The 18,142-nt window shown below is 38.7% G+C and overlaps 1 protein-coding gene across 6 annotated transcripts in view; it reads right to left on the minus strand.

Annotated features, from left to right (window-relative positions):
* Positions 1-18,142, minus strand: part of svila (supervillin a) — a 259,828-nt gene that overhangs the window by 45,388 nt on the left and 196,298 nt on the right. For 5 of the 6 annotated variants that reach the window (XM_059971985.1, XM_059971984.1, XM_059971983.1 and 2 more), the window contains 3 exons: positions 15,825-15,872; positions 5,008-5,155; positions 1,212-1,304 (listed from right to left, as the gene is read on the minus strand). In XM_059971985.1, the coding sequence (XP_059827968.1) occupies positions 1,212-1,304; positions 5,008-5,155; positions 15,825-15,872 (289 nt within the window). The remainder of the gene's footprint in view (positions 1-1,211; positions 1,305-5,007; positions 5,156-15,824; positions 15,873-18,142) is intronic. The other variant, XM_059971988.1, reaches the window with a different exon arrangement.

The following is an 18,142-nucleotide window of genomic DNA, read 5'->3' on the forward strand; positions in this document are numbered from 1 at the left end:
ACCGGAAGGAGAAATCAATAATCATGTCATGTTGGAGGCTAACCCAGATAGAATACAAGGTGTTGCTCCTCCATCCAGAGGGCAGCCTTGGACCGACATGTTGAAATGGGAATGTTTCGCCACCGGTAAGTTCTGCTTTTGGCGGATGGAGCAGCGGTGCTCGACGAAGTGGTCCCCCAATTTACAACTGGGTTTCACCGATGTAAAGCAGAGTGCATCAGGAGCACTGGACATAATAGGCAATCCCAGCAGATCCACAGGTGAAGTGTTGCCTCACCTGGAAGGACTGTTTGGGGCCCTGAATGGAGGTGAGGGAGGAGGTGAATGGGCTGCTAATAGGCAGGTGTAACACTTTGGCCACTGCTGGAAATCTTGAGCAACACACAGTGCTGGAGGAGCTCAGCAAGTCAGGCAACATCAATGGAGAGAAGTGATATGTTGACATTTTGGATTGGCCTTTCATTAGGTTTGCTTTGCATTTAAAATTTTCAGGTTCTATTTTAAATGTTTGTTTGCACATAACATTAAAAAAAATCCTACATTGCCTTCAAAATTAAAATAAAACATGCATTTTCAAGCTGTGACACTTCAATTTGATAAGTTAATGTGATTTAGTAATGCAGCCAGTCTGAGGAGATGCTGCTTCTGGGCACCGAGTCAACTCTCTGAATTGACGCCAGACAGCAGTCAGCATTAGGAAAGGAAGTTTTCTTGTCACAGAGATCCCTCGATCCTTCTGGGAAGTTTTTAACAAGCTCGGCAGCAAGCTTTGATGCTTTGCCTCTGACCTCAAATTCTGAGCCATTAATTTCACAAGTAACTTCCATTGGTGTCAATTAAGTAATACTTAAGAATGAATAAACTCTTCTCAGACTTCCAGCATTAGGGTTAGGATAAGGTCTTGCTCTAAGAAAGAGCTGGAATTCAACTGTAAATGAGGTGGGAGAGCAGAAACCTGATTGGATGAGGACTAACCAATCAGAAGAGAGGAACTACAGGGGTATAAATACCACCAGACTAGACATACCTTGGCATCACTCCTGATGAAGATGGCAGAGTTTGCCATTGAAATGTCAGTTATAACCAATACCTGTACCAGGCTGGAAGCTTGAGAAGAGCTTATTTGTCATATATGCTAGGAAAGCACTAGATCCTTTATCAGTAGTTTAAAATAATTTCATGAATAATTGCTCTTAAAAATGACTCCCCACCTTCATGTGGCTTGGAAATGACTGGTGTACTGTTCTTTATCTTGGGTGAAAGATGTGAGGAGAGTGGACTCATGAATGTTGGTGATGCCAAGCCTGTAAGGGAACAATACAAGTTCAAACAGTACATGACTATCATTAGTTAACATCAATTCATCTGACAACATATGGTAGAAACATTTTCTAATTATCAGATAGCATTATCTATCAAGGTAGACAAAGTGAAGAAATCCTGAGAAACTGAACATAAATAATTAAATTAAATAAACTTCCTGGATGAAATAAATCTACACTTATTTTTAAACTTGTGGGTGTTAATCAAGGGAAGTACAAACTTTCAATATTTTAAGCACAGGGACACAATACCTGTGAACTATATCAAACTAAAGCTTTGAAACACGAAGGGTATTTGTGTTTTGTGCTATATATAAAGAAACTCTGCAGTCAACACATGAATCAATAAGTAAAATCTAATGGAAATTGATTTTTTTCTGAAACAAAATAACTTGATATCTCCTGGACATAAGTCCAAAGAGGACCTTATGCCCCAGATGAGATACAACAATATGTGTATAAGGTATTGTTGTATTGTAAACAGGTCTGTAAAATTACATGAAAAGAGTAGTTGTTTTCCTGTACCACAAAAAGATAGTTATAAGTTTATACAAAAGTAATCCAGTGGTTTAAGCAAACCTGCTATGCATAATTACCACTGGGTACCAAAAGATCAGAATCAGATGGATCATCACTGACAGATGTCGTCAAATTTGTTGTTCCGGGGTAGCAGTGCAGTGCAAAGTTCAAAGTAAATTTGTTGTCAAAGTACATATATGTCACCATATACAGGCCTGAGATTCATTTTCTTATGGGCATTCGCAGTAAATACAAAGATACACAATAGAATCAACACAAGAGTGCACACAACAAGGACAAACAACCAATGTGTAAAAAGACAAGATGTGGAAATACACAAAGAAAAAATAACAATAAATAAATAAGCAATGGCTATGAGATAAAGAATCCTTGAAAGTGAGTCCGTAGGTTGTGGTCAGTTCATTGCTGGGGTGAGTGAAGTTATACCCTCTGGTTCAATACACCAGAATTACTCTAGGTTATAAATTACTAAACAGTGTAAAAGACTAATAAAGAGGAACACTCAGATTAATAGCCAGAAGCATACAGGAATGACCGAGTTCACAGTGCATTTGCTTGAGTCAGTGAGTACCGTGTTGGGTTTTGTCCGGGATATAAGGAGATATTACATACTGAAAGGAATTTAGTAAAGACCCATTAGGTTGACCCTCATCTGGATATGAGATATGAGGGAAAACTGTAAAAATTTAAGATGAAAATGATGATAATCTTTGAGATAATAAAATGTGGAAAACCTATTCTGGTAGAAAACTACTGCAAACTAAAGAGTGAGAATATAAAAGGCTGGGGGGGGGGGGGTGGGAGAAGAACAGGTAAAACTATTAAAATTTAACTCTTTCTGTAAAGCAGCCATTGGCACAGTAGGGAGTGCTGTTGCCTCATAACACCTTAAGATAGAGGAGCAAAATCAGGCCACTCAGCCCTCCGAGTTTGTACTGCCATTCCATTATGATCGATTTATTATCCCTCTCAACCTCAGGGATGCATTTTTGACCATGACAAGTGCTTTCCATGTGGAGTTTGCATGTTTGCTCTGTGATAGTGTGGGTTTTAACCCAGCGCTCCAGTTCCCTCTTACATCTCGAAGTCACACTGTCTGATAAGTTAATTGACGAGTGTAATTTTCCCTTGGTACAGATGGCACCGAGGAGTGGACAGACTTGTGAAGGAGGATAAATTATAGGAAAATAAGTGAGGGAATGGGATTGATGAGGTTGCTTTGGAAGTTGGTATGGATGTGAATGGTCATTTCATTGTCTGATTATCAATATATAATAACTTTTTTGTAGATAGAGGGAAAAGCTGCAGAACCACTTACTTACTCAGGAGACAGACATAGAGTCTATAGAAGCGACCCCCAACTGCATCAACTTCATGGACCCTATACAGATTAGAGGAGGAGGTGTTTGCTGTCTTGAGGCAAATTAGGGTGAATAAAACCCCAGGACTGGCAAGGTGTTGCCTTCTCCAGAAATTGCAGGCGCCCCAGCAGAGATACTTAAATCATCCTTTGTGACAGGTGAGGTACTGGAGGATTGGAGGACAGCCAATGCTGTTTTTCTGTTTAAAAAAAGGCTCTAAAAATAGACCAGAAAATTATAGGCAGGTGAGCCTGACATCAGTAGTGGGAAAGTTAATGGGAGGGATTCTAAGGGACTGGATACTTGAGCATTTGGATAGACATGGACTAATTAACGATCATCAGCATGACTTTGTGCATGGTGGGTTGTGTCTAACCAATCTTTTTTGAGGAAGTTACCAGGAAAGTTGATGAAGACAAGACAGCGGATGCTATCTGCATGGACTTTAGCGAGTCATTTGACAAGCTCCCACATGAGAGGTTGGTCAAAAAGGTTCTATTCCTCAGCATTCAAGAAGAGGTAGTAAATTGGATTAGACATTGGCTTTGAGGGAGAAGCCAGAGAGTGGTAGTAGATGGTTGCCTCTCTGGCCTGTGACTAGCGGTGAGCTGCAGGGATCGGTGCTGGGTCCGATGTTGTTTGTCATCTACATCAATGATCTGAATGATAATATGGTTAACTGGATCAACAAATTTGCAGAAGACACCAAGACTGCAGAAGTCATAGACAGCGAAAAAGACTATCACAGCTTGCAGTGGGATCTGGACCAGCTGGAAAAATGGGTTGAAAAATGGCAGAGAAAAAATATGAGGTCTTAACTTTGGTAAGACTTACAGAGTGAACAGTAGGGCACTAAGGAGTGTGGCAGCACAGAGATCTGAGAATACAGGCCCATAATTCAATGAAAGCGGTGGCACAGGTAGATAGGGTCGTAGAGGAAGTTTTTGGCACACTGGCCTTCATAAAACAAAGTATTGAGTACAGGAGATGGGATGTTATGTTGAACTTGTATAAGATATTGGAGAGGCCTAATTTGGAATATTGTGTGCAATTTTGGTCACCTACCTACAAGAAGGATTTAAATGAGTTTGAAAGATTACAGAGAAAATGTTGCTTGTTTTGGAGGACTAAAATTCTATGGAAAGACTGAATAGGTTAGGACTTTATTCCTTGGAACATAGAAGATTGACAGGCTTGATAGACATATACAAAATTATAAGGGACATAGATAGATAGGGTCAATACAAGCAGGCCTTTCCCACTGAGGTTGGGAGCTACTAGAGGTCATGGGTTAAGGGTGAAATGTGAAAAGTTAAGAGGACCATGAGGGGAAACTTCTCCACTTGGAGGGTCATGAGAGTGTGGAATGAGGTGCCAGTGCAAATGGTACATGCAAGCCTGATTTTAATGTTTAAGAGAAGTTTGGATAGGTACATGGATGGTAGGGATATAGAGGGTTATGGTCCTGGTGCGGGTTGATGGGAGTAAGCTGTTTAGATGGTTTGGCATGGACTAGATGGGCCGAAGGGCTTGTTTCTGTGCTGTACTTTTCTATGTTTCCATGACTAAGAAATAATAATATGCAGTTACAGGAACCTACTAACTTAAACTGTATTGGTGGAAAATCATTCATCTATCTTTTGATTTTGTTTAACTAATAAAACAGGTGCAGCAAGCTATTGATTGCACTGCCAAATTTCCTTTATTACAACACAGTTCAGAAATACTTCATAAGCTGTGGGATGCCCTGAGGATTTTTAAAAACATGGCTGGAAGAAACTGACCTTTCTTTACCATCCTTCCGGCTACGGTAAATTGCGAGGAATCATTGCACGCTCCTCTGCCCCGTGTCTTCCAGGCCTCCTCCCGTGCTGTTATGAGCTGCTTCCTTTCTTCAATTGTCATCTGTGCTTCGACTTCAGCTGACACTCTCTGGGTTAATCATAAGAGGCATAATTAGAGCAAAGAACTGTATTTGGCTACAGGTTGTTTACAAACCCAAGATTACAAATTGAAGATGGCAAATGTATTTACATATAATAATTATTAACAAATTTGCCTACTTTATATAAATCAAATGTGGACTTTTATACTAATTGAAATATGAGCATTTCTGAAAATGGATTAAGCAGAGTTAAGTATATGCGACACTTTAACACTTTCATGTGTGGTCACCGGCCACCCCATACCATTACGTGTTGTCAAAAGTAAGCAATTAGCTTGCTAAATAGCATAACTTTTCTTGGACCATCAGTTGATATCACTCAGCCAAGATTATAGAATGACTGAATGATCCTACTGAACTCTTTAGACATCAATTTTTCAGTCTAAACTTTGACCAGTAAGTAAATGGACATTTCACAAAGTAATGCAAATCAAGAAGCTTTTGTAATTTTTAACATCTGCATCACTACCCAAGTTGAAATAGTCCAAAACAGATCAGTTTTGAAAAAGAGCAGTAATCAGTAACTGAATAAACCTAATTTCAAGTGTACAGAGTGAAATAAAAAGCTCACTTGCATTACAGCAGGAATGATTCCGGTATCGGAAGACATATGTAAATGCTATTTGTAAAAAATGCTTTATTAATAGAAAATTAATGCACACATTCCTGCTGCCGTGTTACACTAATAATACAGCACTGACTGTTATTATGCCTTAAAAGTAAGGGAAAGCAAGGGTCCACTTTAATAAGCACACCAATGCGTTGATGATGATGCAGCTAATATTTTAAGTTGGATTACATAATGCATAAGTAATCCCTTTTGGGGACTGCAGTAGGCTTCTGCACCAAAAGCAAAACGAGGTTACCTTGCTCTATCAGTTTGAAAAAGCCAGAGTTATGCTCTCCATATTTCATTTACCTGTCTTTAAAAACTTATTTTCACCTGCTCTACCCCTACTTGTCCTTGATCTGTCACTGAGAGGAATTAGGTTTTTAAGGCCACCATAATTACTCCTCTCTTTCTTACAGAAAGTCCTTTTGTTTCTCAAATAACAAGCGACTTGACCCAAACATGTGGAGAGGTAAGCTCCCACTTACATTCTAATACAGAACTGCAACAACAACATAAATATGGGACAGTGTCAAAGTGAATAGTTTGAATGCATCACTGCAAGACATTGCTTATTTGATTTGATCAGCGCATATTCTTAACAAAAATTCCATTTATTTTGGATTAAAGAAAATGAAGCAATATGATTGGTAGAAATGAGTACTTCAGATTACAATTTTTTTCCGTGTTATATTAAAACAAAATGCATTTCTAAATTCAGCAAGCCAATTATGAGGCTTAGCAGCTGAATTTAGCAAGTTGAAGATCCTTAAAATTATTTAATAATAATTTTTATCTATTAAAGTACAAATCAAAAAGACTTTTACACAATATCCTAATAAGGCAATGGGAATAAAATTACTGACAGAAGTGGAAATAAATAAGAAAAGGCAAATCTCAGATTTGAAATGCATTGCACATTTAAAATCAATAGGATTGTTTAAGGATGAAGGAACGCTCAACATGGATGGCAAAACTCACCATTGGTCAAAACATTTAATTTCTGAAATTACCAAGCATGGAAAATGCATTAAGCCTTTGAGCACTGCACACACACCAAAATAGCTGCAAGTTAAATTCTCATTTATGGTGAATTTCATCATTCTTCCAAAGAACGTGGTCAATTTTTTTATTTGCTCATTTCTCAGATTTACATTGGAGAAAAGGTAGTTGTTGCGAATAGTGTGGGATGATACAAAGGTTAGGGGTGTTGTGGATAGTGTGAAGGGCTGTCAGAGGTTACAGCGCGACATCGACAGGATTCAAAACTGGGCTGAGAAATGGCATGTGGGGTACTGTGCTCAGTTCTGATCACCTCACTACAGGAAGGATGTGGAAACTATAGAAAGGTTGCAGAGGAGATTTACACGGATGTTGTCTGGATTGGGGAGCATGCCTTATGAGAATAGGTTGCGTGAACTCGGCCTTTTCTCCTTGGAGCGATGGAGGATGAGAGGTGACCTGATAGAGGTGTATAAGATGATGAGAGGCATTGATCGCGTGGATAGTCAGAGGCTTTTTTTTCCCAGGGCTGAAATGGCTATCATGAGAGGGCACGATTTTAAGGTGCTTCGAAGTAAGTACAGAGGAGATGTCAGGGGTAAAAGTGGGTTTTGTTATGCAGAGAGTGGTGAGTGTGTGGAATGGGCTGCCGGTGACAGTGGTGGAGGTAGATACAAAAGGGTCTTTTAAGAGTATCCTGGATAGGTACATGGAGCTTAGAAAAAGAGAGAGCTCTGGGTAATCCTAGGAAATTTCTAAAGTAAGTACATGCTCAGCACAGCATTGTGGACCAAAGGGCCTGTATTGTGCTGTTAGGTTTTCTATGTTTCTATGAAACTGGTTTGCCAAGGTTAATAAATCCACAAGTTTTTCACTTGGCTTTAATACCACACCAGAATTATATTTAATGGAGCATTAAATGCAATACATTCTCCAGCTGCCGTTAAAACAATATGCCTCCTTCTCAAAAGGTAATAAAAAGCAACAACATTTATCAAATCACTTTTAATTCCTCGCTTTTCGGGAAACATTCTTCTGGTATAACACCACCACAAATTTCTAGCAGGAATTTCATCATCTTGACGATGGTAAAAATCTTTTCGGTTATTAAAACACGCACAGAACAGTCTGGAATGAGGATGCAGCATTTACTGTATCTCGGAGAGCTCTAGCATCAATTGCATTAAGGCAAGTATAAAACTACACGATGTCTAGTGCAGGAATTAATTCCTTGTAGAGTTTATTGTTTGTATCATATGACTTGGTGTGAATACAGCCCACTGCAGTGTAACTGTTGCTATATAACACAGCATCTTCTGCAACAGATTTGAACAGGATTTTAAAAAAATCCCTTTTTTAAAAAAAAAGCACTACTGCTGCTTCCAGATCTGAAATGTTTCTGAAGTGCTAAATCATTAGCAATGGTAAACCAAAGCCTTCCCTGTAGAAATCATCAAACATAGTCCTCAGTGAATTTAATTCCATAAATGGGCAGCAATTTGCTTAAAAAATAATGGTGACAGTTTTCAGCTGTTGCTAAGAAGAATTTAAGGTTTGATGAGTTTGCGGAGGGGAAGTACTTAAGCCAGTGTTTGACAACTAGCCTCCCAGCTGTTGTTCACAGAGTCAAGCACTCCTGTTGCATAGAGGCTGTTCAAATGTGAAGACCAGGGCCACAGAAACTCAACGGCCACTTTTACATGCAACTGGGTGGAGGTTGTACCCTCTCCTCTTCGCCCAGCTATACGAGGCATTCAGCACCTTAAATCGGCCGGAGTGGGGGAGAGTTGCTGTTGGTAGCTGAGGTTAGTATTAGTAGGGTCCAGGGAGTTGGAGTGATTCGTTTCACTCAAAAAAGGTGCATCAATCCACTTAATTCACCTTCAGCCCCAGACTGAAGTTGGCTCCTCACACCTCATCCCAACGAATCTGAACCACACAGAAAGTTGGTGATTTCTGGCCTTTGAAAACTGGAAGGTATTAAGACACCCCACGCTGTCTGCGACTTGCAGCCCCCCGGTTCAAATGAAGCCTCAGGAATGGCTTATGCAATTGCCTGAATCACCAACAGCATAATTACACCATGGAAATATAATTCCCACCCTGTAGTCCACCCCCAGATGTTTCTTTTCCAGTTTTGATGAAGAGTTTTCAATCTGAAACGTTAGCTATTCCACAGATGCTCGCTAGGCTGCTGAGTGTTTCCTGTATTTTCACTTTCATTTTGGATGAAGACTCAAGTTGCTGGTGATTATTATTAGACCTGAATGCCCTTCTCCTGCTTCTACTTCAGAGAGTCACAAACGACGGTACATGCCCTTTGGATTACTAGGCACCCATTTTCATCAAGTCTGTGCCTCTGCAACCTGCACCCCCTCACCCCACACACAATTCTTATGCTTCACACCTTAGGGACAATAAAGGGAAGCCCATTAGCCTATCACCAGCACATCAATGTGCTAGAAAATAAAACTCTTCGGGAGAACCCATGCAGTTGTAGGGAAAAATGTGCGAACTCTATGAAATTAAGTAATTTGAAGGCACCGAGGAATTATGTTTAAATCCTGTAAAACCTGGAATATTTATAGGATATCTACAGCTGCATCTCACTGATTAAGCTTAATCAGCGAAATTGGAAATGTGAGTCCTTTCAAAAGTGAGTAGAAATTTAAAACTGTTTAGAAAGATGCAATAATAATTTGAGGAATATACAAGTCAGATTTACTTAAACATTAATGACTCACATAGAAATACAGAGAGTTTATAGTTTGGTGCAGAGATCTTACTGCAGTAGTCTGAGTGTTTAGTACTGGTTACTAGCAGTTTCATGCAAACCATTTTTCTTAATTCAGTTAGAACATCTCTCAGAAAGAAGATTATCTAAGAGTCTATTCTTTCACCTTCCACCTCCAAGGATGGCGTTCATCGAATAGTAGAGGACTTGCTTCTCTGGGACTACCAGAAATGACCTTCAATGAAAACAGAAGGAAAGGAAAAGAGCAGAAGATAGCGCCACAAAACTCAATCTGGCTTGCAGAAATAAGAGAAAGCAAGAACCACCAAAAACACAATTTTAGCACTCAAGTGATTTTCCTCACTTCAAGAAATGCAAAAATATGTTCTAAATTTAGCTACATTAAAAGCAGCTTTAACATTTGCCATTTTAATTAAATAACTGCTGGAAAGTTGATTGTTTTTAATACATTGAATCTATGGCAAATTATTGAGAATAACACCACATTAATCTGAAATTTTATTTTGAGAGGAGTGTTTGGTTCCATGTGTCGTCAGTGACCTCGGACACAATTCAGGATGCTGAGGGAAGAGATAATCACCTCATCTCACCATACAACGATGGACTTAAATATACAGATCACTATACTGCAGCCATAAAATGCAAAACAAATGAACATTTCTATTCGAAAGTTAATGTTCAAATGCTTTTTCCCCCAAATATTTTTATGGGTTCAATTTTACCTGGATGCAAATTTTGCGACACTTTTAAATTTAAAAATGATGTGGCAAGGGTATGATTTACAATAAACTAAGGCAGCTTTTCTGGTTTTACATAAAGCAGCAACAAATCATTTTATAAGCAATTACTGAACAGCTTTTATTAGAAAAACCTGGATATATAATCCAATTTGAAAATTAGTCTAAAAGCCAAATAATATTTTGATTGCTGATTACATGAAGCCTGCAAACAGCTGGTCAAAGTGGATGTAGCCACACTGAAGTATTTGGTAGTGGAGTGCATCTTAACTCATGCAAAGGGTGAAAACCCATTGCTCACCTGGTTACAATGCACAACGTACTGACATTTATGGGCAGCAGAAAGTGCAGGAGAATAAGTAGAAGAATAAACAGGTTCCTACAGATATGAGCAGGTGCAGAGTAAAAGAAATAAGAGAAAAGAAACTTAGTGGAGATAAAACCCTGGAGGCACCAACAGTTAATATTGAATACACTTTCAAATGAGTACATTTCCTTCAAAAACATTTTCAGCAGAGTTGAATTCTTTGGTCATGCAAGGCAGCAGCCACTGTTAACATCAGCTAAATATTTAAGTAAACAACTAAACCAGTCATTGCAAGAAATAAACTGCTTGATAACATGGAACTTCCATACTGCTTACTGCTAGAGGAGAAGATTTTGTTTACTTTGTTACTGGCATTCTTCATACTGGCATTCTTCATACTGACGAATTTATCTGTGCCTTCTAAACAAAACCAAATTCCTCTTTTGCTGTAGCAAAGCACTTTGTAGATTAATGTGCCCACAGCACATCAAGAATGTCAGCGAAAATCTTAACATGATTTATATTTTATAAGCTTTATACTACAGCAAAATATTATTGGAGATAGATATGCTTTAGAACATACAGTAAAAAAGTTTTAAACTCTCATCCAAAGGTCAGAGCCTGATGTTTTCACCATAGTGCTTTAAATCAAACCAATACTGCTCATTGTGTAAGCTTTACCTGCACTTCAAAGAGAAGCAGATTAATGGGGAAAATGCGCAGAAATCGTTCAACACAACCGTACAATGCTGAGGAAATAAATGTGCCATTGTGAAACAGCACCGCTTGTCGGTTTGGGTGTCACTTTGTGACAACTTTTTTTTTCACAACTCTCTTTTCAAGATCTGGACAAGAGGAGATGATTAAATATTAATCATTCACAACAGGACCAGATGAAAGGCTCATTGGCTGTAAAACCACTGAAGCATTAGCAAGTACTTTTGTATTTGTTTTCAAAATTGAATGTACGCACAATGTGTGCAACTTGAAAATGTCAAAACAGCATGCCTTTTATGGTTTCCATTCCATCCACCTAGTCTTCTAAGGGAAAGGCCTGTAAAAATGTTAACATGCAAATTCCAAAGCATAGAGTTGAAAGAAAAGCACAGAAATTTAAACAGTCTGACAGTAAAGTGAACAAAGCATGCAAATAGTACACAAGCTTAAAGCAAGGGCTTTCCTGCAGGTCATTGCTAATCATTCAAGTTACAACCAAATTTACTTCTCACTGTCTGACTATGCGAGGATTTTCTAATCACAGTTATTTTAAGCCTGAAAACAATGATTTAAAATAATTTGAGTTTAGATTGATGTAAACTTAGCCCATGATTCACACATCAAATCCTTCGTTCCAACAAAACTTTTTGAAAATGATGAAACTTGTGAGGAAAAATTTCTAATACTCAATTGGTTGAATGAATTGCTTTGTTACCATGACTTAATGGTTATATAGAGGGGGTGTGCAACACTGAGTAACGAAAACTGTAACTCCTGAAGTTATTGAAACATTGATGAATTTTATGCCAAACCTCATACCATCTTTCTTCTTTTTCCCATCCGACAGCTAGACAAATTGACAGGCAGGAAAGTCGATGACAGAAGGGTATACAGTATCTTTGACTTTTGGGAAAGACTGGGTTTTGGTTAACAGAGTGTTTCTAAGCAAAAGGCAGGAAGGACAAGGGATAGGGTCTGTCCTGGCAACGAGTAAATGCCAAAATTGGCGGAAAGTTTGACAGTGCTTTGCCTGATTTTGTAATGGAGTAACAGGCCATCAAAATCAAAATGCTATTATTTTGACTGCAAAAGTGGAAAATTCTGAATTTCCATTGGTTACATATTCTTAGTAAATGGGTTACTTCAGTTACAGAGCATTTAGTTCAACACTTGAACAGTGATAATTAATTTTATTCTCTTCAGTAAGTGGAAAATGAGCTGTCATTTGTACATGCAGCTATTTCTAAATTCTAACCCTACATCTGACATGGACAACAGTTGTTGGAAAATTCAAAACGCTGATGATTTTTGTTCAATCATAACATTGATGAATCAATATAATTAGTGGTTGAACCTTCCGTAACTGGGCTCTCAACTCATTTATCTTCTTTTGTTATTTTCCTGTCATTATTAAGACAGAAAACGTCCAACTAAATCCAAATATCTATTTACCATGTAACTGGCAATCTTGCGCTCAACACGACCAAACCAAATGAAGCAAACAATTCACACTCACAGCCAGTGCAGACTGTAACAATTGAGAAGGGATTCTATCAGTTTGGGTATATGCATCACACTGATGAATTGACAACACATAATATTTAAAGTGATTTAGTAAACAAGCAACACTTAAAAACCTCCAGAACTAATTTGAGAACTAGGAGAATCAGCTATCTTTGAGGCAGACCAACACAAACACAAAGAAAAGCAGAGAGAGAAAAAAAATTACAGATGCTACCAGAGCGAGGAGAATCAGTGGGACAATCACTAAAATGAACTGTGTAAAAAAAAGAGTTGTTGAATTGCAACACACATATTTTAATCTCAGGAATGCTTCTAACAAAAGAAAACAAATTCCTTATTTCTTTCCACCATCTCTCATACCTCTGATACATGAATACGAACGATTATTAAAGCACTGAACTCAATTCAATCAAAATTTAAGTGAATACTCTAAAACCAACATTATTTCAGTGTAATTTCAACTCATTGCTTCATTAAGTAATTGGCTCCTCTCCTAGCTCTTGGTAAAAGCATAACTGAACAATCGATCAGGTATTTATCAACAGAGCCAAGCACTTCCAATTCCTGCATGGGTATAACTAATTGGTGATGCAGCAAAGAAACTAAAACCCTTTCAATTATTCACATATCTGGGCCATTCCAAGACCATTTAATTCCACCACCGTAGTGCCAAATAATCTTGCCTGAACTAATCTAATGGTTGTGCTTCTTAGCAAGACAATCAACACTGCTTCTACTCTCCAAAATCAAATTTGACTTTAAAATACCAAAGTCAAAGTTGAGTTTATTGTCAAATGGACATGTGCTGTACACAAATCCATTGAGAAATTTGCTTGCTGCAACATCACAGGCACATAGTTAAATTCTGCTGCTGCATCCTAACAATCACTATGTCCCTTTCACCTTTGACCCAGGGCTTTGCTGCTTTTAAAGGTAAAAGATTAGCTTTATTTGTCACATGGACATAGAAACATACAGTGCAATGCATCATTTATCTCAATGACAAATATAGTCCAGGCATGCGTTGGAGGCAGCCCGCAAGTGTCGCCAGGCCTCAGGCACCAGCTAAGCATAATGACAACTCACTAAACCTGAACGATACATCTTTGGAATGTGGGAAGAAACTGGAGCACCTGGAGGAAAGCCAGGAGGTCACAGGGAGAATGTATAAACTCCTTACAGGCAGCAGTGGGGTCGGTGGAGTTGTTGCTGTAAAGCATTACGTTCATTGCTGCACTGTCCAGCTGTCCTTCCAGTTAATCAATACCTCATCCCTTTCTCCCTCCTGTACTTTCCCCCAGCTTTACATCCCAAAAGAATAGCTATGGTTTTAGTCCCTTTCTGATTGGTTCAATAATTTCATTGCTCCAGATCGCACCTTCACTGGTAAAGCCATACGAGTTCTGGAATGTCTCCCCTAAACCACAATCTAACTTCAGAGGAACACCTAGGCCCTCTGTCTGATCTTTTTGATCAGTATTTCTATGTATGGTAAAAATGGCAAATTTTGCTTGATATACCTTGCATGAGATAGCTTGGGAGATTTGTCGCTTTGAAGGCGCTATATGAATGCAAGCTGGGTTTGCTGGTGTAGACCAAAGCCACTGCCACACTGAGGGGACAAATATACTTTAAACTCATCTTTTGGTGTCAGACATGCTGGAGTGTTCATTCAATCTCCCCCCCCCCCCCCCCCCCCCGCCCCATTACAATGCAATGTGTGCACAGACTCTCTTTACCTCAGAGTGGCTGAATGTTAAAGTTGTGGTTGGAACAGAAACCATTAACACCCTAACAGCATTATATATTGAACAAAATATGCTATACTCAGGGGTATAATGTGTTTTGCTATTCACTTAAAGGAGTAATTTGCATCCTAATTCAACATCGATCAAGCAAACACTGCAGGAGCAGAGATTGCAGTGAAATGCTGGCAGAAATGCCAGGATTTGCCCACTGTAAATATCAAGCAGTTCTGAAGCAGCCAGCCGTGTTCTTCAGTCATTTTCTGGACATCCCATGGAGCTCAGCAAAATGGAATGAACTTGCTGAAATTCCCTAGTAATTAGCTGGGAAATCTAGAGGCAACGCGCACAAAATGCTGGAGGAACTCAACAGGTCAGGCAGCATCTATAGAAAGGAATAAAGAGTCGATGTATTGGGCCTTGACTCTTAATCAGCTGCTTGAAATCTATCAGTTTATTGAACATGTGCCAGTTCAGACTTTGTGCAAGAAAGGTGAAACTGCTCATTTAAAATGGCAAGGAATAGCTGTCAAGAGGACAAGGCACTCTAAATGTTCAAATGAGCTTGGTTTTAATTAAAATATTTTACTATTGACTCATTTTAAAACATTTGTATTACATTGTTCAATTAATTGTAATAATGTTCTGAAGTTCCCAAGGTATGCATTATAGGTTTGACAGTCAGCTAAATTGAGAGCACGACATAGCCAGTTTTTCCTTCAGTAATCAGTGCTTGATCTCTGCCCTAGGTTAAATTGGGCAAGATTCTGCCAACATATAAATGTCCATTTGCATTGAGATGGTACCTACCAGCAAGTTAGTATCATGGGATCAGTAAATAGTAAGCTCATATCTGAAAGAAGGCACATGGCTCATCACTAGCAGGAAGCTCAAGTTAGGTGGTCAAATTGTCCCATCGGAGATCAAAAATTTTAATGTTATCAGTTATTCTAGGGTCCTTTGGCTATCTTTAATACTGTATCCCATATACTGCACAGGATGAGCTTAATTGCCCTTGAAAGCCTTTCAATCTAACATGGTGTTCATATATATTCATGGTGATTCTCTCTACTTAACAGCAAAGCCTGAGAAACATTTGACTCGTGCAATTAGTAATTCCGCAATTATCAGCAGAGAAGCAGCCATTTACAAACGACGCAAGTGAAAGATGGCATTCTGCTCCTAAGAGCAGGCAGAAACACAAACAGGTACAGAAGGCAAGCTCCTGATAAATTCCTAACACACTCTACTAGTCTTACCCAGAGCTGATTAGGAACACAGCTGTCATCAGTAAGGTCTGCTTGCTCCTGCAGATTGGGATAAAATGGAAAGATGGCAACATTTTTTGAGCAGGAAGTTTATTGCAAACTTGGTTTTAGAAATGCAACTCTCAGATCAATAAGCATAGATCTTTTTAGAATTAAAATGTTTAATCAAAAACAGAAACCTCGACTATTTATCTATCTACAGAAGAAATAGGAGGAGTAAACAAATCAGTCCCGTGAGTCTGTTCCTCACCTTCAGTAAAATCATGGCTAATCTTCATATCAATTCTCCAGTCCCCACCACTGTACCCCATATTTTAAATACCTATCAATCTTGGCCTTGAATCCACTCAATGACTTTGCTTCCCCAGTTCTATGGGAAAGAGAATTCAAAAATGTTCCTGCCCTTCAGAGAAGTTCTTCTTTGCCTCACCTTATTCTCCCTTGTTTTAGATGCTCCCATTAGGAGAAATATTCCTTCAGCATCCACTTACAGATTCCCCTCAGAATCACAATAAGACTACCTCTCAGTCTATCCTTCAATAAGATGAACCCCAATTTGTTCAGCCTTTCTTTTCAGCCCAGGAAGCCATCTAGTAAAGCTTGTCTGCACCGTCTCCAATACACTTATAATCCTTTCCTAAGTATGAATGTATTGTAGGGTGCGGTCTCACCAATGTCCTGCAAATTTGCATCAAAGCCTTTATACGTTTTATACACAACGAGCCTTGCAAACAAAAAGCCAATGTTTCATTACCCTTCTCAATTACAAATTGTACCTGCATGTAATGGGACTCCTCACAAGACAGATCTCACAAGGTAAGACTCAGAACTTGAATGTTGAATCTTATAGCAAGTTCTTAGTCAATTTACGGAACTACTTTGTTGAGAAAGTGCTCACCCTAACTTATCAATACTTCTCATTTTTACAGTTTTGGTGGCTTGGTATTGCCAGGTATCTCAGTTTGTGACTCACTAACTGACAATATTAAAGCTATTTAACATAACTTCTGATAAATATATCCATTCTCTCTCCTTTCTTTAGCCTGCAATCATTTGAAAGAGGATGTGCAAGTAAACAGCTACTTAATGTATTAAAACATTTCCTTTAAGTGCCCTGGCATTACTTCCTGGAGCCTTTTCACACTGCATTTCTCCCCTTTCCACTTTTTCCAGACAAACCCGTAAACATCTGCCTCAAAACCAGGAACTTAGAAAGAACATTAACAGTGTGATTGGGAAATAGAAATATGTTAACTGATTTGACCAAGTGCCATGGTGAACCCACTAAAACTATAGATGTTGACTTTTATCCAATGACCTGATTATAACTATTTAAACTTTTTTTCTGCCTTTGGTATTTTACTGCTCCCCATTTTTCTAGCATGACCTACTCAAGTACTATTGTGGGGGAAAAAAAACACAGATTAGCTATATTAGATAGAACTGTAGAGACGTATGATACAAAAACAGACCCTATGGTTCTCAACATCCATGCTGAACTTGTAGCTCATCCACACTAATCCCATTAGCCTACATTAGGATTGCCTTAATGAGTCTGCCTAAATGCCTAATTTGATTCCATCAAATGCCAGATCTGATTTCCCCTCTATTCCTACCAACGTTGTTATTCTACATAATAATAATGATCCCAGCAACCACCCCTGTGGTATATTATGAGTCACTAATCTGCAAGCCAACTTTGGATCCAATTGGACAGCTTATCTTGGATCCCATGTGGACCAACCTACCAAGTGGGATCTTGTCACATGCTACATCCACATTAGACCGGATAATTTTGAAAATGCGGGTTTTCCATAAAAACTATAGGTGTCCACACCAAGCGTTTTTGAAAATACCTCTGTCCACATTAACATGGGTATTTGGACAAATCTCCTCCTACTGGGCATGCGCGGGACACATCTACAGAAAACAAGTGACGTGTTTGGTGTCGAATCTTGCCGTGAAAGTCTTGGTTCACATTTGTCCAGTTACAAACTAGAAAAACTTAAAAGGAAATTGCCAAACAATATGGAGGCAACCGATAGGGAGTTCACGGACAGTATTGGAAACATTTTCTACAGCGATAGTCTCTTCACCGATGAAAGGGACGACAGCTACAACTAAATGCAATAAGGTTTGTTACTGGGCAAAAGTGAAATTTGCTGTTACCTCATTTGTTTGCCTTTACTTTTGCCACGTCTTTCTGTATTATTTTGCTGTATTTAACATGTGCAATAAAACTACTGGGCAAAAGTGATTTTATTTTTACCTGAGTAAAAATGAAACTTACAATTTTCCTTTTTTGGCCT

The sequence above is a fragment of the Hypanus sabinus genome, chromosome 6, assembly GCF_030144855.1.
Source record: "Hypanus sabinus isolate sHypSab1 chromosome 6, sHypSab1.hap1, whole genome shotgun sequence".
NCBI lineage: Eukaryota > Metazoa > Chordata > Chondrichthyes > Myliobatiformes > Dasyatidae > Hypanus > Hypanus sabinus.